Here is a 24,582-nt window from a genome sequence, read left to right as displayed (position 1 = left end):
CAGGTGTAAAACGATAAAAACGTCTTCACAGATGTTTTTCTCACGGTGAGAATTAAGTGTCTCTTTTCTAATGTCCAAGGGTTGCGAGCACTTAAGATTGTGGGTGAGATACACGTTAAGAAAAGTCATCAAGATATGACACTCCAATACATTGTATTATGCCTTAGATTTTGGTTTAACTTTTGAATCTGTGTAATATACATGTAATACGAATATTATAATTTTTTTTATTCTCTGTCAAATCTTTGAATTCCTTTTTTAAGTATAAAAATAATAAATTCTCAATCAGAACCACTAAAAAAATATTATGAAGCAATAATTGATTATAATTAAATTAATATTTACGCAAAATCAAAATTAATTTTGAATTTATATAAAATTATCGCTTTACTTTTTGATAACTAATATTTTCTACTAACGATATTATTTTTATAATGAATAATTTTTTTTTCATCGATTGAAATTCAAAAAAATCGATACGCTCAAGGTTTTTTCAGAGTAAAATAAAAAAATTACCATTTCAAATAAAAATGACTAATTTATTTATAACAAGGAAATAATTAGAGAAGATATATTATCACCAATCAGCTAATTATTTATATCTGTGATTGATAATGCACTCTAATAGAGCAGATGAAACATCTATCACGCACTGAAGTTAAACCTGCATTATTTTGTTATTGTGCACAATATTATTGTAGTACTCAGTTTTAAAAGTATCCGTTAGAAGTTAAACATAATTCTTCGAACAAAATATAAATTTCATAATGTATTTAATAGATTTTAATAATATAAAAGAACGATTGAATTTCGACCGATGGAATTCAGTGTGTTTTAAATATTTTATTTTGATCCAACATGTTTGTTTCAAAATAATCGGACTAGCACCGTGGACCTTAAATCCTTCTCAAATATTTGATAAAGATAGAAAATCTAGTTTCAAAACAATTAACATATGCAGTTACTCATGCGCTGGAAGCTGTTTTAATATTTTATGGTTCATTAATAGTGTTTTCTTAAACTTTAATTATCTATTTTTTGGAAAGTTTGGTCTGTTAGAACCATCTGTATTAACAATGAGAATATTAAGAAGACATGTTTTGATTTTTCTTTCGTTACTTATAATTATGATACCAATAATTGTGCTTGTACACCAAAAATCAATAATAAGTGTATACAATCGATTTGGAAATGTGGATCGAAAATTGAAACTACTTAGTCATTACAGAATAGAATTTGATTTAACCATTTATTTTTTATTTATCTTTAATTTTTTCGTTTTTGGAAGCTTAGTATCAATCCATATGGATAATTACTCATGGCTATCGAAGTTTAATAAACTAACTTGTTGCTTTATTACTAATGGAATGATAATTCAGTTCATAATCAATCTGAATATGATTTCTAAGCGATTTGATATAATTAATTCAACTGTTACGAAATATTATAACATGAAAATCCAAAAAAATCAAGCTCAAAACTCTCCTGTTATACGAATATTAGTATCATCAGAATTACTTCCTCACGATTTTGACGATATCATATTTTCTTACCTTGAATTATGTGAAATGTGTGAAGATTTACAATATTTCTATGGATTGCCTCTAGTGATTATCACTTTTTGTTTTGGCATCGCAAATTTACTTCATTTGTATGAGATAATTGTATCACTGCTGAAAATTTTAGAAGTTTCTTCAAAAATAATCCAATTAAATATAATCCTTACATCATGGGAAATTTTCTCACTTACTGCGTTGACTTTGAATGTCACAAAAGTTATAAAAAAGGTATAAATTTTCAATAAAATCAATTTGATCCATAAAATTTTTTAAAATATATAATTCTTATATTTATTTCAGAGTAAAAAAACTTTGAAGCTAATGAATTTACTTATTTTGCAATGTCCTCTCAACCAACAAATCAAAGAGCTGGTAAGACAACCTTCTTTTTTGATGATGTTCATGTGTGACTAACGAAATTTTATTTTTTAATTATAGATAGCAAATTTTCTAAGAGCTCGCATAAATTCAAAGCTTGAATTTACTGCTTACGAATTAGTTCCACTTAATCGCAAGCTTTTAGTGGTTGTGAGTATTATATTAATATAATTTTCAATTATCAAAAGTCAAACCATAAAATTAAAAATATTTTTTATTTTCTTAGATTTGTTCCACAATCACATCTTATTTGAATATTATTATACAATTCAATGTCTCTTCTTAACCTTTTGATACTGTCAAAAATTATTCACACTAGTTAATTTTTGTAGTATGAGTTTAATTTGGCAATGAGCATTTTAACCATTTTTATAATTTATTGCTTAAAAAAAAAAAAAGATAATGTTGTTTATGCATAAATATTATTGAGTGCCCTTCACTGAATATACATGCGTGTCTTTAAATAAAAATTAACACATTTAATCATAAATGACAAGGTTAAATAAATTGAATAAGTTACCTGCACATCAATATTAATAAATTATTCAAAAAATGAAAAATACAAGAGAGTTATTATATCTGAAATCAACTAATTATTGTCCACTTTACTCATATCTTTCATCTTTACTAAAAGCTGTCGTAAATCTGTGTATGTCGTTTTACAACTCATTGTAGTATTAATCAGTCTTAATTGTACTTCTGCAAAGCAAACACACAAGAATAACTATTTTTGACGAATAAAGTCTACGCGTCAAATAATGAAACCAGCAAGATTCACCAACCAAAATAAAAAAAAGTTCGATTTTAACCAATGGAATTCCATTTGTTCCCGATATTTTATGTGTATTCAATATATTTGTTTTAAAATACTCGGATTAGCACCATGGACCTTAAACATGTCGAAAGTATTAAAAAAGAATCAAAAGGCTCGTTTTTGTGGTCGTAATATTTGCAGTTATTCATGTATTGGATCATGTTACAACATTATATTGGTCATTATCTGTTTTGCATTGAACTGCGACTTTCTTTTCAAGAAAACATCTACTCTATTGGATTTTGACTCGCAAATGTCAGCATTAGTACTAACCCGATATGTTCTAATTTTTTCAGCACTGATTATCAGTTTAAATAATATTGTTTTGACAATATATCAAAAATCCCTTATAAAGATAATAAATAAATTTGAAAATATGAATAAGAAATTGAGATTACTGAATGGCTATAGTCATAGCTATGAACCAGAATTTGATTTTACAATGTATTTTCTGTTTATTTTTAATTTTTTTGTTCTTGGAATCAGCAAAGAAATCCAAACAATAAATAATTTTCAATTGATAGTGATGATAATAAATCAAATAGTTGTTGACTTTATTACAAGTGGTGTCATAATGCAACACACGATATTTTTGACTATGATCATTAAACGATTGGAGAAAATTAATTCAGCTCTTTCAAAACTTCTCGGTGCAAAAATTATTGGAAATCAAGCGCACGCACTATCTACAATATCAACAATACAATCATCAATATTTTCTGATGTAATTCTTAGTGATTTAAACAATATAATATCTGCATACATTGACTTGTGTGAAATATGCGAGAATCTTCAAGATATTTATGGATTCCCTATTTTGATCAGCACTGTAACTCTCAGTATCAGAAATACATTTTATATGTACCTTTTGTTTCTACATTATTTTGTTGGTTTATCATCCATGAAATACGGAATTTATGATTTCGTAATACTTCTATCATGGTGCATCTTCTTACTAATAATTTTAACGTCTAGTGTCACGAAAGCGGTAAACCAGGTACAAGTTTTAAATTATCCCCTAATTTCTATCGACTCTAACAATAAACACTTACATTTTATTAATCTGTTTATATCAACACGTTCGATTTTTTCAGAGCAAAAAAATGGTGAAACTCGTCGATTTACTTCTGATACGATATTATGCTGACCAACAACTCAAAGAGAAGGTAAACTATTCATATTTTTTAACTTCCCGCTAAGAAAATCGAAGATTTTCAAAAATCGGGAAGTTATTGGTTTTACCCCGTTTTACAAAAATTGAGTTTTCATCAGATCTCGACGTTTGAAGGTCACAGAAAGCTTCCCTGACTATCCCTGCGAGGGTGTCACTATGTCTGTGTGTGTGTGTGTGTGTGTGTGTGTGTGTGTGTGTGTGGGTGTGTGTGTGTGTGTGTGTGTGTGTGTGTGTGTGTGTGTGTGTGCACTGATAAAAAAATTGACTTGACTCAAGAGCCAAACTCTTGAACCAAGAATTCCATTTTGAAGAAAATGATTTTCTTGAGTCAAGAGAATAAATTCTTGAGCTAAGAAATTATTCTTGGTCTAAGAAAATTTTCTTGAGTCAAGAATTTATTCTCTTGACTCAAGAAAATCATTTTCTTCAAAATGGATTTCTTGGTTCAAGAGTTTGGCTCTTGAGTCAAGTTAATTTTTTTATCAGTGTGTGTGTGTGTGTGTGTGTGTGTGAGAGTATAACTATGTAAACTTTCTATAACTTTTGAACGGTTAGATCGATTTCATCGCGGTTGGTGCCATTCGAAAGGGCTTGGCCAAACTTAGATTTTGAACACAATTTGGACCGATTCGGACCGATGGATTTCGAAAAATCTAAAAAAAACTAAAAAAAAATTTTTTCAAAAGTGGTTTTTTTGAAATAACTTTCAAACGGCTCTATCGATCAACTCCAAAAACTAATAAGCTCTTGACCTTGAAAAACCACGTCGATTGCCGCTAATCCGATCAAAATCGGTTGATTCGTTCGAGAGATATCGTGCAAGAAAGAAAACCCAAAAAAGTGTTTTTTCGGAGTTACTCCGAAATTTCTCGTTTGATCAATTCAAACTTAAAAATTCTTCATGAGGCTTAAAAACTGTGTCGAATTCCGCCAACCGCAAGAAAATCGGTTCATTCATTCAAAAGTTATTGCGGTTTGAAAACTCAAAAAATACTGTTTTATCAAACTTCTATTAAACTTTTGAGCTCAAAAGCATAGAAAAGTTATCTCTTTGAGCTCGGAGAGCTCAAAATAATACATAAACTGTATTTTTGAGCTTGAAGAGCTCAAAAACGGCATAAGTGCAATTTTAAGCGTCCAGGTATAGAATTAGCGGGAAGTTGCAGGGATGGCCTTCAGGGTCAACCGTTTTCCTAATTTTTTCTATAGCAATGAGTTGATGAGTAATTCATTTATAATTAATAATTATTAATGATTATCAAAGTATGATTAATTTCAAATTCGCAGTTAACTAATCTATCGAGTTTCTTGACCATCGCAAAGATCGACTTTACTGCTTGTGAAATGATACCACTAAATCGAACACTTTTAGCGATGGTAAGTAAAACCGACTTTACAAATACCAAAACTAATACTACTAAAATATACTAACACATTTTATTTTCCCGTCGTATTTTTTAGACTGCTTCTACTATTGCATCATACATTGTTATAGCTATACAATTTAAAATCAATTCGACTTCCAAATAATTATTGATGAATTTTATAAAATTCCAATCACCATATTATATTATAGCATGTTTATAATTTCACTTATGATAATTAATTTTTATCAAGTTCATCTTTATTGCTACATAAAAATTGTAATTGAAGATTTTAACTAAGAACAGCGTCTTAAGAGTGAAAATTTTCCTAATGCACAAGTGAATAAATCTATTGTATTGCTGATATATAAAAAAAATCAATAAAAGAATTTCATCTACACTTTTATTTGAATGATGACCTTTGTAAATAATTGTAGGAGTATATTAGTTTAAAATCATATCTCGTGAGTGCAAATTATACATAAATATCGATTGGCGTAGAAAATAAGCAAACACTATCACGAATAAGAGATTTAGAACAAATAATTTTCTTATTTCTTAATTTTCATTTGAAAAATTCCGGAAAATTTTTGAATAAATTATTTTATCTTCGATAGAAGAGTTAAAAAATCTAAATAAGAAGTTATAAAGGTATGTTTTTTGTCATTAAATTCAATATAAATATAATTGAACTATTACATAGTATTCTATAGAAGAAAAAATGACATAGATTATCATCGATCGGTTAATTAGCTGAAGGTTGCACTCACGTCATATTATTTATTTATCAAATTATCAGTGGAAACTATCAATATACAAATGGAAAAAAATAATAAAGTAAAACTAACCATTTGCGTTTCGCTAAGAAACATTCTCGTATAACTATTTTTATTAGTCATTATTGAACGACTAACAAGTGAAAACTTTAGTTATAAACATAATAAATAAAAAATATTTCAAAAAAAAAATTAATTGAATAATGAAGGGTTTAAATTTAAGCAATTTAAAGAAAAAATTAAATTACAATCAATGAAACTCAGTGTGTTATCAATATTTTATGATTATTCAATATTTTTGGTTCAAAATAATTGGACTATCTCCGTGGGCATTGAATACTCCACCTAGCAAAGATGAAAATAATATCTGTTATTTTTCATACATTGGAATATTCTATAGCGTTTTAATCATTATCATCTATGTTTCAACAGTATACTTCAATTATATCGTTTATTCATTAGATTCTAATCCAGACAGTGAGCAAGTGTTATCAATAGAACTATACGAAAAGCTTTATTTAGTTTTATCACACAGTTTAATTTTCATGATGTTGATATTCATTTTCCGGCAAAGATCTCTAATAAGTATAATTCATCAAATAAAGCTAGTGACAAAAAAAATTGGACAATGTAACGACTTCAAAAATGAATTAGACTGTACAATTTATTTAGCATTAATTACGGATTTTTTAATAATCAGTAGCATGATGCTAGTTAAAATTTGTTATAATTTCCCAGTAACAATGATAGAGCAGTTAACATTGGAATGTTTTTTTGAAGGTGGAATGATAATTCAATTTTTAATATTTTTAAACATCATCACTAAACATTTTGAAGCTATTAATTCAAGCATTTCAGATGTAGATAATACGAAAATCAATACAGCACAAGTGCATCCATCTTATGTAATAAATATGGCAGTATCAGTACCAGAACCAGAACCAGATCGTCATATTATTGACAATGATAGTGTAAATGCTTATGTGGACTTATACAAAATATGTGACAGTCTGAAAAAATTTTATGGACTGCCAATTTTGATTGATATTTTGAATCTTAGTGTTAAAACTTTATCTATGTTGTACTTCACAATTTGGAATTCAATTCGTTACATGCAAGAAGATGCCAGAGAAACAATTCAGATGGTATCCATATCATTACGGAACATATTTTTAATTATAGTATTGACATCTAATGTTACAAAAACAATTAAACAAGTAATGTTATTCAATAACATAATTATCTAAATTTACAATTCGATTCTTTATATTAATTTATTATTTTTTTGTAGAGTCAAGAAACTACTAAAATTATAAATTTACTCATGCTTCGACCTTCTGCAAATCAAGAAATTAAAAAACAAGTACACATAAAAAATTTTTAACAATAATATTATATTTATTTACTGACAAATTGAAATGAAATAATAACCAATTTTCTTTAACAGTTATTTCAATTCTTGAACATCATTTCACATTTCAAAGTCAAATTCACAGCATGTGATATGGTACCACTCGATCAAACACTTTTAGTCAATGTAAGTAATCTCTAAAATAATACAACTTTAAACTGTATTAAAATTTGTTGATTTTTACCTTTTAATTTTGTAGATTTGTTCCACAATTACGGCTTACCTCGTAATAATAATACTAATTCGCATAAATTTATCACCTTATATCAATTAGACGACAACTATTGATTAACATCAAACTCCATCAAGTGATTTTTTTTAGTTGTGAAGTCAGTATTAATACACTTCAAGTTTTCAAAGTGTGTAACTATAATTTTTGTCAAATACCTAGCATGCTAATTATTATCATTAAGTACTGATGAGTTTCGAGTACGTATTTATTGATTCACGGTTTAAATAAATGAAGATAAGCAACTATTTAAGAGAGGAAACTAGGTCTAAATCGATTATATTCCAACAGGTTTCAGATGTTTTTTATTGTGACCACTTACTACACGGAAAGAAAATTGAAGGAGTTTTTACTATTTTACTATTGTAATTTTTACTAAATAAAATAGTAACGGTGGACTATACTTCTCATTTAGTAATTTTTACGATCTACTATTGTAAATTTTATCCAACAAATAAGACTAACAAGAGTCGTAAAAAGTCGAATACTATAGAGCAAATTATACAATATGTGTTTGTGAACTTTACAATTCAACTATTGTAAAAATTCACAGTTGGTTTTTTTAAAAGAAATATTAGGGAGGTAGAGAGATAGAAGGTTGGACTAATTGGTACCTGTACAGTAATCGAAAAAAGAAACCGACATTTTCGTGCTATCTGGGAATCGAACCTAGAACTCTGTGTTGGCAGCCAGAGACTCACGCGCTACGTTATCCGAGGTAAACTAAGACGCATATCCTTTAACATTTACATAAACTCGAAGTCTAGCGCTGTGCACGGCCATCACACTAATTGAAAAACATTCCAATTCAACTATTGTAAAATTTGCTATAGTTCTATTGGAAAGATACAGAGGCAGCACTGGAAATTTTCATCTCTTACTTTTTACAATAGTATTATCGTATTTTTTCATGAATAAATAGTATTTTTTCTTCTAAAATATTTGACAATTAATAGTAATAAACTATTAACCGGGAGGAATTAATGTCTCGCATAGTACGTGTTACATTATAATCATTTTTTTTTTTTTAATGTTCTATCATACTTTAAAAATCTGAAAATTTTATTTATTTCAAATAAATTGGGTGATCTTTAAAAAAAAATTCTTTTTTTATTTCTCTTTCAAGCAAAAAAATCATTTAGTTAATAAATGTTCATAGTCAGAAAAAATTTTTGTTCAAAAATAGTATATTTTTTTTATTAAAACTAAAAATATTTTTGAAATCAACTCATTTATATTTACAAAATTCTTATCAAGACAATTGTCAACAGGACATGTCCGCGAACTAAATGCAAAGTAGCTCTTACGATAGTACTAAAAATAAAAATATTCAATGTCTATTTCTAATGTTGACACGTGTAGGTAACCGGCTTTACGTAAAAGTATCTTTACTGATAGGGTATACCGATAAGCCACATCCACTACTGTATGTGTATTCCGTACATTGTATCATGATTAGCGTCTCGTCATTGCGTTAAGCAACATCACGTAAAGTTTACGTGAATAATGGAGGCATTTTTGCACTTTATCGAGACCATTTTCAAAAAGGTTTTGAAAAAATCGTACCACAAGCATGGAAGGAGAAAAAATGAAAAAAATAAAATACGACGTGTCAGTCACACCATTTTTGTAAACTTTAGTGACAGATATAAAACCCCGGTAGACATTGATAAAAGGTTTAAAATAAAATAAAATATAAAATGTTACGGCAAAACGATTCTGCTGTAAATATAGTTTATAAATGGATTTATGTATCATTGCGATCTATACCAGGCGACTATTCGATTACGAGGATCGAAAATTGAGGATAATAATCCTGATGATGATGATCGTCTCGGAAAAACAGACGAATGATGAATCCAATTTGACATCCAGTGTGACCTGTTTAAAAAGAGACACACCACTACACAGCAGCTTTAACTCAACAACGGCATAACTAAAATAGATACCGATCACACAAACAGTTACGTGTATAAACTAAATACAAATTTATATAATTTGAAAACCAAATTTCAGCCAGACGCAACAACTAATCGATCGATCAGTGATAATCAGCAAGGTAATAAAAAAATAAAAAAAATTTACTGAAATAAATGAATCTTAGAATGAACTGTTTACGAAAGCACAAACAACTCAAATGATAAAAGCAGAAATTCTAAGCTACTCATCTTATAGTAAATTGAGACAAATGGAGTAGATGAAGAATGAAGAGGAAAATGCATTTCTCAAAAAACAAAACGACATGTCAGAAATAAGTAAGAGGTATCGTACCTGAAAACATTTTTTTTCTCTTAATCTCTTGCGGCACTTTTTTGGTAAAAAAGCAAGTCTAGTGATCATGTTAAAAACCGAGGTTGCTTGTCGGAACTTGTGTAGTACTAGGAATAGCTGATGATCAGTGAAGTCAACGAGGACGTTTTTTAGATTATCTGATCATCGTTATGTATAAACTCATCGCCTGTAGAGTACATCCAGTCGAGAATTGAGAAAAATTTTAAAAACAGAGAAAACTAAGAAAATAAAATATGCAAACGGTGTAGAATACTATATGTATACTGTATGAGTATACTTTGAGTTTTTATTTAGATTGTGTATAAGCTATCTAGTCACGACTACCATTACATGCTCCATGTTTTCTGTCTTTCTGTATTCCACGAGGTGTTATCGCATGAGAATCATCAAAAAAGACCATTATTGTTTACTGTAAAAGATGACAAAATCCCCTGGCTCGTGCCACCGAAAATACAGACGACACTATTTTTAATTCTGAGTTTTTTTGATTTTAGAACGCTCGTTTGTTAACTTTATCTTAAACAATTGTCCGACACGTATTGCAGACACCTTTCAGAGAAAGATAATCTCTTGAGATCTGACTTTTGTTTTTATTTATTAATCACGTAACTTTCTTCGTAACTCGTCTGAGGTCTTCTTGTTTGACTTTGTCCGCTCGGAAAAATTATTAAAGAAAAAACGCTTGGCTGGCTGAGAGTGACGACAGATTAACCAGAAAAAAGCTTGTCATGATTCGACACTTAGACGAAAATATTTCAAGATGAAAAACGTTTAACGTCCTGGGGAGAGAAAAACGATCTTTATAGAATGGGGCGCGACATATCTCGTGTCATGAATTGCGCGATTTAGTGCTAGCAACAATATTAAGTATGTCTATTTGATTCACGCCTCTCTCAGCATGTTACTAAATATCATTTATAATCCTACTAATTTTATATTTTAAATTGAAACTTAAATGATTTTAAAAAACAAGTTATGTAATGGTCGTTTGTGTTTTTGATCCATTGTCAGTTATTTTACTTTAAGAAAAAAAATTACATTTCGCTAAAAAATGAATAGAATTATCATTCAAAAAATTAATGATTATTTTTAAAATGTAAAAAACATTGATTTAATTTATTTTTTCTCCTTTTTTAAAAGAAATTTTCAAGCAGGAAGTCAAAAAACAAAAGTATTAAACGAATTCAAATAACACCACCGCATAACAATCGTAAATTCTTCGGTTACATATCTTACTCCTAAAAGAATGTCGATCACGGTTCGTAAATTCTTTTTTTCGCTCCTCTTGAACAATCAACAAGTAATTACATTATTACATACATTAACCTGTCATGTTTTGCCTCGTCGAAGCGAAAAATTGTTTACATAGTCCCAGAATCAACGATTGGCGATAGCAAATTTTTTATCTCCAAAAAAACAAAACAAACATTTCAACCGCAGACTTTTTAGTCTAAAGTTTGAACAAGAAGACAATAGACAATTTAAAAAAAATTATACGACCAAAAAGACGTGGAAAATTGAAAAACCACGTAAATAATTTATAATTTCCAAAAGACTAAATAATATTGAGCGTGAAAATTTCAAACAACTCAGGCGTCAAAAGTCTGTGTGTACATAAGCAAAATTATAAGTATGTTCGAGACAGACACGGAAGAATACATGCCTAAAGGCACAGCAACTGTAAAGTATACTACACAGATACATTTGGAGAAATTCTGTAAAACAATAAGGTGCCCCGTAGCCTAATCCTTGAAAATAATATTTCACTGTCATGACATTTGTACCTCATGCCCAAATATATATATATATATATATATATATATATATATATATATATATATATATATATATACCGTCTCCATACACAATCAAAAAATAAAGTAGAACAAATAAAAAATAGTTTATAAACTAAACATATATATGGACATAAAGCAGGATAAGAACGGGTGAAAAACAGCAAACAAAACTATTTAAATCTTATTATTCAATTTTTTCCTCAATAAAAGAGCACACAAGATTCAGGTATAGATGCTAATAGAATCCATTGTTTTTTCTTCCACCGTTCTCCATTGTTTCTCTCATCAGTCCTTCATTGTTTTCATCGTCCCTCGAGTCGAGTCCATACCGAGTCTGATTCCCCGAGGAATATTTGCGGATCCCAAGAAGAACAAACCAAAAAAATTAAACAACAAAAGATTTTAACTATGTATGATACAAACAAGAAAACACACACTTGTAACTCGTAAGTCGTAACGAATTTTTCTACCTAAAGATACCTTCTATCTGTCAATAATTATCCTCAGACCACTAACAACTTTCGGGTGAACCATGTATTTACAATTTACACGCATTGTTTTCAGGTTATTATCATTCAATCTAACAATTAGCTGCTGCAAAGCTCTTAATTGTTTCCATCAGATATCATAAGACACAAGCTTTTTTTTTTTTTTTTAATTAATTTGCTTTCTAATTGCAAACAAGCTGTTGTACTTCGATCCAGCTAACATCAAACTAAGATGCAGCTAAACAAATTATTGAAGAAAATAAAGTTCTCACTATCCAGAAAGGAGATAATGATAATGACGATGAAAAAATGGGCAGCAAACACGGAAACAAGTTGCGAGACATATCTCGACACTGGGATTGACTTTGAAAGGAGTCGGAGAGACAGCTGATCTCGAGGAATGGCTGAGCATCAAGTACTCAGTCAGCATCAGAGTATCTGGACTGGATTTGCTTACGCAGAAAAATTGATGCCGCGTATTCTTTTAACTGGCGCAGAATTTGCTTTTGCTGGATGCACAAAAGCTTAGCTAGCGAAGCGCTCGGAGGAAGATTGAGAAGAAAAATAATTCGAAAAAAAAAAAAAAGGTAAACCGAAGTGACTGTTGATGGTACTGTTTTTGCCGATGCACTTATTCACGGAGGAGGTGCCGGTATCTCAACCGTAATTTATCATTCCCAGGGTTCGAGGGGCAGAGTGATGGGCTTGGAGAGCCTGAGGGGGCGCCATGCCATGTACCATGTACGAGAGAAGACCGAGTAAAGACTCTTGGTTTCACGCAAGGTGTATCAGGTGGACACACCATTGAGCCAAAGCAACGCCCGTCATTTTTATAATTACATGTTTCAGTAAAGTCTTCACTTATTTCTGCCCTCCTCCTCTTGATCATCGAAATTAACCGGCTATTTAGAAATAATTATCCATTTACGTTTTCTTATTGTTTTTTTTTCTTCTCTAGGCTAAAGAAAAAATGGAAAAATTAATTTTCCTTGGGGAAAATATTTAGTTGGATGTCTGATGGTTCTTCATCTTCTCGTTATGTCCTCACTGATCTCGAGTCTCTTGGGACCTGACTGGGGCTCGTAAATAATTAGATAGGTCTACGAAAAACAAATATATCGTTTCGCGTGGTGATAGATGACGTTGCTTGTTTAGTGGGTCGAGGGGCGGAGGCCAAATAACTAATATTATTACTATATATCAGTAGACAGATAGATATATTAAATGTATCAGTAGTGATGCTTGTGAAGGTATGAGTAGTGTATTAGGTATAGAGTTTAAGACTAAAGTATTATATATATCTTTATAAATTATAATATAATAGAAGAAGAGTCTAAGTCTCATATTAATAAACGCGAGGCATGCGAGTGCCGAGAATTTACAAGAGTTCAAGGGCAACCTGACTAGACCTCGTGGATTTTTCGAGTAACGTTTTGAGCTAACCAACGAGCCGAGGCAATTAGGCGGCCCAGCAGGGTGCAAATTCTATATATTTATTTTTTTTACCCTGGCGCTACATTCAATAATCTTATTTCTTTTTTTTACTAAATGATTCTTATTAAATCATCAAGAAAAAATTTGTCAAAATTATGTGAACTTTAAATTTTTATATTTGCATATTATATAATTTTTTTTTTTTTTAGAAAATTAGATCAAGTTTAATCTAAAAATAATTCCTATTTAGAATTTTAAATTATCTTTTAGAAATTAAATTTCTCTAAATTGGACTAAAAATAATCAATTTTGAAAAATTTGTCTTTTTGACAGAAAATGGAATATTTTCCGAAAATTTTAATTTTTTTTGAGTGTCATCTTTGAGCAAACAAAGGAAGCTTCTAAAAAATTTTCTTACCGACCTGAGATATTTAGTGGTAGTTTGTTTTTTGATTTGACCGACTTGAAGGTAAGAAAATTTTCTGTTCTGTCAAAACATTTATTTTTAATGATGACGTAAACAAAGGATACGGCTGGTACTGATTGGCATTTAATTCCATTCGCATCTAGTCAGCTGATAAGAACGCACGTGTGTTTATGTTTGAAGTAAAACATTAAGATGGTATCGAAATTGGTCTCGGTGTTTTTTATTTTAAGCTTAGGTGCAATATTTATAATTAATGAGTGTGAGGGGCTCAACAAATATTCCGCGGCCGCGAATAAAGCGACTGATGAAAAAAATGATGACTCCAAAGAGATTCCAGTGCCTGTTTCTATCAGAGAGCTTGAGAAACCCTATCGCATGGCTAAGTTAAATTTAGTCTGGACCAAAGCGAAGCATGTGAGTTACAATTATTTTGCCTATTCATTGTTTATGTACTTATAATTTATTTATTTAATTGATTGATTAATTTTAGAGACTAACGGATGTGAAACTGCAATCATTGTTCAGCGATTTGAAGATGCATGACAAAGAAGAGATGGCTTATAAACACTACAAAGAAGAAGGAAAAGACACAGATGGCTTGAAAGCTGCCAGATTGAGGAAGAAATTGATCGGAATAATGAGTACTTATGGGTTATTAGAACATTTCGCGGAGACTGATGACCCAGAATTGCTGAAACGTCATAAGCCTCTTAATGATGGCAGCAATTATGTAGCCAAAGATTTGTTCAAAGACAAAAAGCTCAATAAATTGTGGGCAAAAGCAGAAAATGCGGGCTTTATTGGTAAATAATAATTAATTTTTTTTATCAAAAGTTACTCATTAGTTCGATAAAAATAAATTAACATCTGTTATTGTATAATTTTCTGGGAGTTTCTAGAGTAGTTTTTCAAAACTCACAATTTAATTGTAACGTTATTTTCTATGAAAATGAAGTAAGCCGACATTTCAAAATTTTTTATTAAAAAAATTTCAATGAAACAATTAAAGAAAATTTCACATGTAAAAAACTTGGCAACTAACTATAAGTGCAATTTTTTAGAAATATCTTTTTAGTTGTAATTTAATTAATAAAAAAAATCAAAAATTTTTAGACGTCTGCTAACTTCAGTGTCGTTATTTTCTCTACTTTTGGTTGATATTTAATTTATTTGCCTGCTTATCTTATCTTCTGAATAATTATAAAACAAAACAGACATTTTATAATCATTGTAGTAAAGCTAAAGCGGATTTAATGCTTTAATTAAAATGATAATATTCTTAATAACTGAAACTATTATAAAAAAATTGTCTAGTTATTTTTTAAATTATTAATATTTGAAATGTTTATATCAACAGCTGAAGAATTAGAAGCTCTGAAGCAAGAGTTTTCTCATCATCAAGACAAAATTGATGAATACATGAGTATTTTATCAGAGGTCGAAAATGGAGATCCTGAAGCGTACAAAAGTAATTTTTTTGTCATTATTTATTTATATTATTATTTTGGTCAATGATTTATTATTTCAACTATTTTATTTAAATGTTTTAGACAGTATTGAAGAAAATCATCCTAGCTGGAATGAAATTGACGACAAAGAAGAGTCTGATGAAGAAACCAACGCGATTCCTACTAAAAAAGATTATGTTTCCAAAGCTAATTTATTACGGTAAAATTCTATAATTAATTTTAGTTTGCAAAATTTTTAATTTGATTGTCGTCTTATTTGTAACTTTCTGAAATATTCTAGAGAAAAACATCATCAAATAAAGAGCGGATACGATCAGTTAGATAAAAAGACTGCTGAAGGTCCAGACCATCAAGAATTTGTTGAACCAAAAGTCCAGGGATTGTGGAGAATAGCCAAAGCTGCGCAATTTACTAAAAATGAGCTTGATTCTTTAAAAGTAAACATTGTTTTCAAAAACAACTTGTCTAATAATTAATTAAACAAAATTATTAATTTACTTTCTTGTTTAAAATTTATAGGAAGAACTTCACCATTATCAAACAAGATTATTAAAATTGCGTCATATGCACAGCCAGGCAGCTTTGGACGCTGCTCAAAATGGGAAAACCTACGACCCAGATAATACTACCAGAGAAAATATTAAAAAGCACGCTCGTACTGTTGAAAAACTCCACGCAAATCTTGAATCCCGAATCTTAGAACGACATTCTGAGTTGTAAATTTTTATTTTATATTTACACTAACTGCTAATGTCTTCAGTGACTTAAATTGTCAGATTGAACAAAGTTTAAGATATCATTAAAATAATTTTTTGTATAATAAATCATAAATAAAATATTTTTAAATAAATAAATGAAATAATCTTATAAAATTTGGCCATTCATGGAAAAACATAATTTTTGTCACTCACCACACCAAGAAAAGCTCGGAACACGTTAGGTCGTTACTTATCTGGTTTTCATGAAACAAAAAAGAAATTTTACATCAGTTTAATGAATATAAAATTATGAAAATTAAGTTAGCCGACATTTAAAAATTTTTAGAATTTTTTTTTTATTGAAAAAATTATTATAAAAAAATTTCATTTGTAAAAAACTTAAATAACTCTAAGTGCAATTTTTAAAAAATATTTTTTTGTTCTAATTTAATTAATGAAAAAAAAAAATTAAAAACGTCGGCTAACTTAATTTTCATTATAAAATTTCATGTATTCAATAAATTTGGATTTTTCTTTGACTAACCTTGGTGGAAGATTTATCATTAAGACTCAGCATCAGGAGTCGTTGATCTGGACCAGCTCTTTTTAATCACTAATTATTTAAATTACTACTTCACTTACATCACTGCTTCACTTAAGAAATTTACTACTTCACTTCACTTAAAACACTTCTTCACTTCACTTCAAGAACTACTTTACTTCACTTGAAACACTACTTCACTTCACTTCATGAACTTACGACCACTACTTGCATTATAGTTTCTGATAATCATTACTTAACAAACCTATTTATATATTCACTAAAATAAAAATAAAATCAACTGAACAAAATTTTTTTGTCTTTATTAAATGACTCAATAATTATTCAAACGCTCAAGTCTTAATAAATCTGCGCCGCGTGACTATTAGAGTTTTATATTTAATGATTCTGAGATTAACAGACATCTGTCAATTTCTAGAATTTTACTTAAAAATATTTCATAAAAAAATGGACAGAAGTATCTTTTTGTTAGTTGAGAAACTTCTGGATTTTTCAAAAACTCACAAGATATATCAGCTCCCACTGACATGATCGAACTAAAATAGCAATGTATCTGACAGAACATTTATTAACTAAATTTATAATTTATTATTTAAAATTAATTATCTAACTATTCAATTTTAATATTTTTGAGCAAAAATATGTTGATAAAAATTTTTAAACAATAAAATTTTATGAACTAATGATTCAAGTCTCTCGAACGTAAGTACGTTCATATTTACAGGCAAATTAAATTATTTATACTAGATTATTTATTGAAATTATTATATAAACAGCTCTCGGTTAACTAATTATGTACAAAAAAACTTAAATCAATTAAAAAAGATCGGTGAAAACAATAAATAGTCACCTTAATGTCAGAGCTAAATTGCATTTCTTAGTTCAGTGTCTATGGGAGCCGAATAAATGTGTAACGGCTAGAAGTGACGCAAAATGGATGCGCAGTAACATTTTGAATTTCAGGCTTGCGATTGGTCGAATCATTTCAAAATTTTTACTACTTAAATTTACGATTATATCATTAAAGTAAAGATATTATATTTTAAAATGAATATTATTAATCAATAAATTAACTTTAATTTAATAATTAATTCTGAAATAAGTATCAAAATATCGGAAATATGGTTGCCGATTCCTTATTGGTCAAGAGGCGCGCGCGCACCGCGTAAAATTTAAAATTTTAATCAAATTAAAAATAAAATATAAATTATAACTTTGTTTCAAATGATATAAATGCAAATAAATTTTTTTTTTATATTTTTTCTCTTAATCTTATCTAATTAAAAATAAATAAAATTTTTTTATTTCTTCTTTTTTATAAGTCATTTAATTTTATCATAAATTTTATTGAATAAAATTTATTAAAAAAATAAACTAATTATTTAATTGTTAATAACGATAATTAATAAATTAGATATAAATTTATAAATTTAATCCAAACAATAAAAACAATTGATCAATATTGTCATAGCAACGCCAAATTTACTAAACACGTGCAGTGAACTTGACATTTAATCTTTTACTTACTGATAAATACTATTATTTTCAAAAAAATGGCTACGGTTGCACAAGAACGTATAATTCCATCGACAAATACTTTGGTGAAATACGACAACCCCGTGTTGGTCAAAAAGCACCCGGAAAAAACTCCTAAAGAAAAATCAGGGAAGAAATCGGCGTGTAAAGGTCAATCTTCGCCGGTGACTGCTGATATAAGACGCGAAACCACTGAAATACTGAATGGAATTTTGCCTCCGAAAGAATGGGAGGAAGATGGGCAAATTTGGACCCAGTTTGTTTCAAGTACTCCAGCAACTAGACTGGATGTTATCAATTTACAAGAACAATTGGATATGAGACTGCAGCAGAGACAAGCCCGAGAAACTGGAATTTGTCCAGTTCGCCGTGAACTTTATTCTCAATGTTTCGGTAAATATTCTTTTCAAATTTATTATTATTATTATTATTATTGTTATTATTATTATTATCGCTATTGGTACTGAGAGCAAATTTAAAATTTATCTAAGTAATTAAAATTATAAATTTCATAATTTGTAACAGATGAAATAATTAGGCAAGTGACAGTAAATTGCGCAGAGCGTGGATTATTATTACTACGAGTTCGCGATGAAATAAAAATGACAATGGCTGCTTATCAAACACTTTATCAAAGTAGTATTGCCTTTGGAATACGCAAAGCATTGCAGGTACTGTTTTCTATAATTTATCTTCTGTAATAGAGTTTATTGCTTAATTAAAAGAACAATTAATAGGCCGAAGAAGGTAAGGAAGATTTAATAGCTACAGCGGAAGAATTACGACTTCAAAAAACTGAGTTGGAAAAAACAGTAGCCGAATTGCGGCAAAAATTTGATCAAGCCGAAAGACGTTCCGCAGAGTTGCACGAAGCTGAAGAAAAAAAGCACAATGAAGAAATACAATTTTTGAAGAAAACTAATCAACAACTAAAGGTTAATTTAAATAATAATTTTTTTACAATTTTTTTTGTGATAAAAATAACATTAATTATAATTTACAGACTCAACTGGAGGGAATAATTGCTCCGAAAAAATAATAATTTAGTAAAGAAAAGCAAGACTGATTATTTTTTACAATAAATATTATAATATAAATTGTTTAGTATCTTTTTAATTTCAGTGATTATTTATATGAATGATATTTTTGTTTACAAATATACGGATTCAGCATTACAAAACGTATAAATATTGCTTAATAAAGACATATAGTTGACAGTAATAAATATATTTATATAATATATACTTTCAATCTAAAATATTAAATACTTTTTTTTTAATTAAAGTCCAATAATTAATTCTAACGTCGCACTTAAAACCCATTTGTCCATTTTTTAAACAATATCAACCTTACTCTTCACGATTATTGAAGTAATAATTAAAATAATAATTTTTAACGATGGATATAACAGTGCAATTGACTCATAAGTAATAATACGCCGTATTTTTATTTTTTCAATTATTATTAACTTAGATGTGTTAATTTAATAATAATAAAAAAAAAATAAAATACCAAGCCACAAGCGTCTGATAAATTGGATGTAGTTTACTTTAATTAATGATAGAGACGTTTGCGATTGATTTATTTATTTATAAATTCTTGGTCCCTCGCTCAACGAACTCTTGTAGCTACTAACAGCCGCACGGATAGATATTTCAACTCTCAAGCACTCATATAGTTTTTAACATAATTATTATTTGTTTTATACATTATTTACTATAACATATATGTATCGATCAACAACATGTGCAACGACATATGAAAATATTGTAAACATTCGTTACAAACATAATACTATTCATAATAAGGCCCTGTTACTTATTTATCTTCATAAGTAACAAACATCAAATGATCTTATTTAAATTTAAAATCTTCGGCATAAAAAATTATTTTAAAAATATAATTTTTATGTCAAACAATTATAAGGCCAAAAATTTACTTCTTAAATGCCTAAGATTTTAATTTAAATTTTGGTTAATAAACTTTTTTGTAAATTATTAATCAATATAAAAATTAATTAAAAAATCTTTATAATTATAATAATAATAATAATAATAATAGTAATAAAAAAAGTCATTTGCACCCATAATACAGCAAAATAAATTCTGAAGCTATTCTTCATATTTATTAAAATATATATTCATATAAAAAAAAAAAATACATAATTATAAATGGTTAAAATTTTTATGGTAATCGGAAAAAATAGACCCGGAAAAAATAGACCTGGAAAAAATATTAAAGTTATGAAAAATTCATACCATTTTATTTAAATTATTAAATAAAAATTATAATAATAATAATTGTATCACTGCCACAATTTTCCTGAAAAACAAGCACCCCAAAATGATAGCTCCTTTTTTTATTACAAAAAAAAAATATTATTATTATTATAATTTTTATTTTATAATATTTTTAATGAAATAATATGAATTTTTCATAACTTTAATATTTATTCTAAGGTAAAAGACTCAGTTATTGACACTGGCTTAGTTGTTTGACACTTGCAATTTTATTCTAATTAAAAAAAAAAGTGTTCTCAAAAAACCAATTATTTTAAAATTTATAATTCAAAATTTATATTTATTAATTTATCAGAGTTAATTTGTTTTTTTTTAATTAAAATAAAATTGCAATTGTCAATAACTGGGTCTTTTACCTTGGGTCTATTTTTTCCGGGATTCAATTTTCATGAATTAAAATTTAATAAAATCTTGTCCTATCTACTTAATATTGTTCTCAAATAAATAAAACATTTTTACACGCTGTTTAAAATAACTTTCAAGTTATTTTTTCTATGACATAAATCTTTCGCTTATGGTTTATAACAAAACTCAATAATTATTTCACTCAAATCCTTACATTAAGTTCTCTTTTATTTTATTCTTAAAATGTTTAATCTAACATAGTCACTGGGGGCAAGATCAGCAGCTTATAAAAGTTACAAAGAGTTAATGCTGGAATTTTATTCATTTATTTAATATGTGATGTCTATTGTTACAAAATAGATACTAGGAATGTGTGTATTGATGTCATATTAAATTAATTAATTAATTAATCAGTTGATACTATCAAATGATAAGTATAAACTGTGCTAGTTGAAAATCTATCCCAAAGGCTTGTCATAAAAATATATGTATAAAATTCGGTAAAATAAAATTTTAAAAAACTCAAAATTATTTTAAAAATCATTCTATATCAATTGTTGCTCAATAAAAATATATAAATACACAATTTCATACGTCAATTGCAACAATATTGTCTTATAGTTATTACAACACTTTTAAGTTACTTGATTTCATTTTCATCAATAACTACATTAATATATTATTTATAAATTTAAATAATCCATTTTATTTATTTTTATTATAAAAATTTGATCTTTAGTGCCTAAAACCCTATCTAAGATTGTATATATACTATACAATATTAAATATTAATATAATCGCACCAGACTAAATTAATTTATTTTAATTCCGTCCTTTTTTCGAGCGCTTTCGTTTCTTTTTTTTTGCTACAGATGAATTATTTGGACCCGCGTTTTTCCCAATACTCGGTACAGTTTCCGTCGTCGGGCTCGTACAAATGAACGAGTCTGAACTCTCGACTGCGACACTGGTTGAAAGATCTTGTCCAGTAAAATCTTCACTTTCGCTTTCTGGTTCACTGTCCGCTCCAAGTTTCCCGGAATCTACTTCTTCCTCTGCATTGCTTAATTCCAGCGATATGATTTTTTCTCTCAGTGTTTCGACCTGTTTAAAAATAAAATCCCAATTTAATTAATCAGTTGATAAAATAATTTTTAACCCGTAGTGGTCATTATGGGGTCCAGATGACCCCATACAATTTTTGAGTTGCTCTTGCTTCGAAGATATCAATCAAAATGGTATCTGTGGTACCATCTATTATTGTTTGAAAATTTTTTGAAATTCATGGAAGTTTATTTCAATTGCACAAATAAATAAGGTACCCGCGGGTAATAAGGCCTAAGTGATAGAAATGCTATTTAAAATAACCGCTTCCGCTAAATGCTTCTCTAGTAGAAGCGTGTAGCATAGAAATGTCGCTACAAGTTTATAGAGTCCCGATACAACGTTCCCTTTCTTCTATATTTCATTATCCGTCATATGCTAAAGTAGCGCAGAAGAATTCCTAAAAAACGATTTGGGTAAATGATAAACATTTTTTATAATTTTATATTTAATAATTTAAAATCATTGTTCTAATTTTTATCAACATCTTAAAAAATATTGTTGCTCAATTTAAGTGATAAATTGATGATTGATCTCTAATACCAATTTCATTAAGTATAGTACAACTATTTCCAGTATGCTTTACCCGCAGGCCTTATTACCCTACCATAGTAAAATAAAGCCTATTCGCAAGGTTTTTGAAAAAATTTAATTTTGTGTTTGTTTATGGTGAACATTACCATTACTCCATTATATTTTATGGCTAATGTATTAATATAAAAATTAATAATACATTTCAATATTTAAATGCAATATTTTCGATTTTTTTCTAAATCTCCCTTAGCTATAGGCCTTATTACCCACCGGTACCTTATACTTTTTGAAAAGCTTGATATGACACCACTTTTTTTTCAAAGTATGCGATATTCGGAGTTGAACCCCGTAGGTCATTTTCATTTATCTTAAAAAATGAAGTTTTTAGTAAAAAAAAGTCAAATTTTTCAAAATTTGACTTTCTCGCATTTTTTTTTTTTTTTATAATCAAACAATTAAAAAAAAATTAAAAGACGATGAGTTATTCAACGGAAGTGTTAAGAATTACTCTCATGTACGGCTCGAGTGAAAATATTGAAAAAAACGCAAGTAGCAACAATTTTTTCCATACATGGGGTCAACTAGACCCAGTATGACCACTACGTTATTTTTAAGAAGTGTGACCACTACTGATTAAATTGTCTAACAAACTAAAATAAATACACTCCAAAATTCTATAATAAATCTAATTACTAATTATTCCATAGACTAATTATTTATTTCAACTTTTGTTAGTTTTAATTCAATTAAATGACTAAAAATAATAATTACAAGGTAATTCTTTATTTTTTTTTCATACCAAGTAATAATTATTAGTATTAATTACTTTTTTTTTTATCAGAGCGAAAGAAAGAGAAAAGAAAAATGATCAGAATTGAAAAACCATACCGATAGAAGTGAAGAATAAAATAATTATGAAACGGTGCTGAGTCAGTGCATTGTGAGTTGCATTCCTGGTGCATGTGTTGGTATCTTGTAACAATAAGTATCAGTGTGTAATAATAATACAATTATTAATATTGATAATTAATAATAATTATTAGTTGTTAGTTATTAAATGTAGCATGCAAAAAAATAAAAGCCGTTGTGCAATAAATGAGCAATCCGTCGTCCCGAAGAATCTGGCCTATCATTTGTTGATTTTATTTATTTAAAAAAAAAAAAATAAAATTTACTTGTGGACAATTAAAAAATATTTTTATCGAGCTTGCCAGCACTCTTTGGCGTACGACATGATAAAAAATATACAGCGGGTGAATAATGCAATGAAAAAAAAAAAAAAACGACTAATAAAATGGTGCATGATCGTTCACAAAATGTGTTGTGATAATATTAATTTAATTAAGTGACTTTGTGGTTTTTGATGATGTTGTTGTTGATGATTTACTACCTCGCGCTCAATGAGCTTCTCGACGTATTCGACTGTTCGGACGCGACGCTCGCCAGTGACTTCGTCCACATACTCCTCAGTACGCCGAGTTACCTTTTCATCCACTATTTTTTCAGATTCGCGGACGGCTTTCGGCGGACCCACCTTGCTGCGTACGGCAAGTTTTGGAAAATCCGCGCTAGACGGCCTTAATGTACCAAACTATATGATTGTGAGAAAATAAACGACAACCCATTTGTTATAACCTCTCAGCATTCCATCGTTCTTTTATTATTATTATTATTATTATTAATTAATTATTAATAAATTAATCTCCACATTTATGGAAGTTAGAGTTTATCAATTGATTAAATAAATCATTTTAAAACGAGCTATTAGTAAGTGTGTTAACGTGAGATGTTTAACACAATTATTAGTTAATTATCATTCATAGTTTATAGGAAAAAAAAAAAAAAAAAAAAAAAAAGTTTTATTTTGTAAATTGTAAGTTAAATTAGTTATT

The 24,582-nt window shown here is 28.4% G+C and overlaps 4 protein-coding genes and 1 long non-coding RNA gene across 13 annotated transcripts in view; 4 read left to right on the top strand and 1 right to left on the bottom strand.

Annotated features, from left to right (window-relative positions):
- Window positions 1–2,252: 2,252 nt before the first annotated feature.
- On the top strand, window positions 2,253–5,479 carry LOC123267279 (putative gustatory receptor 28b). Its single transcript, XM_044731831.1, has 4 exons — window positions 2,253–3,748; window positions 3,846–3,917; window positions 5,213–5,302; window positions 5,387–5,479. The coding sequence occupies exons 1-4, from the start codon at window positions 2,696–2,698 to the stop codon at window positions 5,453–5,455; spliced, it is 1,284 nt and encodes a 427-aa protein (XP_044587766.1). The 5' UTR covers window positions 2,253–2,695; the 3' UTR covers window positions 5,456–5,479.
- A 1,877-nt stretch (window positions 5,480–7,356) lies between these two features.
- Window positions 7,357–8,027, top strand: LOC123267415. Its single transcript, XR_006510029.1, has 3 exons — window positions 7,357–7,428; window positions 7,513–7,602; window positions 7,676–8,027. It is a non-coding gene; the product is annotated as an uncharacterized LOC123267415 (long non-coding RNA).
- A 6,222-nt stretch (window positions 8,028–14,249) lies between these two features.
- Window positions 14,250–16,465, top strand: LOC123267294 (alpha-2-macroglobulin receptor-associated protein). The gene is made up of 6 exons (XM_044731854.1): window positions 14,250–14,556; window positions 14,633–14,945; window positions 15,500–15,610; window positions 15,693–15,810; window positions 15,892–16,048; window positions 16,131–16,465. Exons 1-6 carry the CDS (start codon window positions 14,335–14,337, stop codon window positions 16,329–16,331), a joined length of 1,122 nt encoding a protein of 373 aa, XP_044587789.1. The 5' UTR covers window positions 14,250–14,334; the 3' UTR covers window positions 16,332–16,465.
- A 1,835-nt stretch (window positions 16,466–18,300) lies between these two features.
- LOC123267351 (33 kDa inner dynein arm light chain, axonemal) lies at window positions 18,301–19,606 on the top strand. Its single transcript, XM_044731930.1, has 4 exons — window positions 18,301–18,800; window positions 18,933–19,078; window positions 19,145–19,342; window positions 19,411–19,606. The coding sequence occupies exons 1-4, from the start codon at window positions 18,425–18,427 to the stop codon at window positions 19,444–19,446; spliced, it is 756 nt and encodes a 251-aa protein (XP_044587865.1). The 5' UTR covers window positions 18,301–18,424; the 3' UTR covers window positions 19,447–19,606.
- Window positions 19,607–21,355: 1,749 nt separating this feature from the next.
- LOC123267083 (protein lap4-like) overlaps window positions 21,356–24,582 on the bottom strand; it is a 53,228-nt gene continuing 50,001 nt past the window's right edge. For 5 of the 9 annotated variants that reach the window (XM_044731579.1, XM_044731588.1, XM_044731618.1 and 2 more), the window contains 2 exons: window positions 24,081–24,281; window positions 21,356–22,156 (listed from right to left, as the gene is read on the bottom strand). In XM_044731579.1, the coding sequence (XP_044587514.1) occupies window positions 21,875–22,156; window positions 24,081–24,281 (483 nt within the window). In that variant the 3' untranslated portion in view covers window positions 21,356–21,874. Of the gene's footprint in view, window positions 22,157–23,578; window positions 23,663–24,080; window positions 24,282–24,582 lie in introns of all 9 variants that reach the window. The other 4 variants (XM_044731603.1, XM_044731628.1, XM_044731595.1 and 1 more) reach the window with 4 other exon arrangements.

Source organism: Cotesia glomerata, linkage group LG1, assembly GCF_020080835.1.
Source record: "Cotesia glomerata isolate CgM1 linkage group LG1, MPM_Cglom_v2.3, whole genome shotgun sequence".
Taxonomy (NCBI): domain Eukaryota; kingdom Metazoa; phylum Arthropoda; class Insecta; order Hymenoptera; family Braconidae; genus Cotesia; species Cotesia glomerata.
Note: the sequence above shows the minus strand (reverse complement) of the source record. Positions and strands in the feature narration are given on the sequence as shown.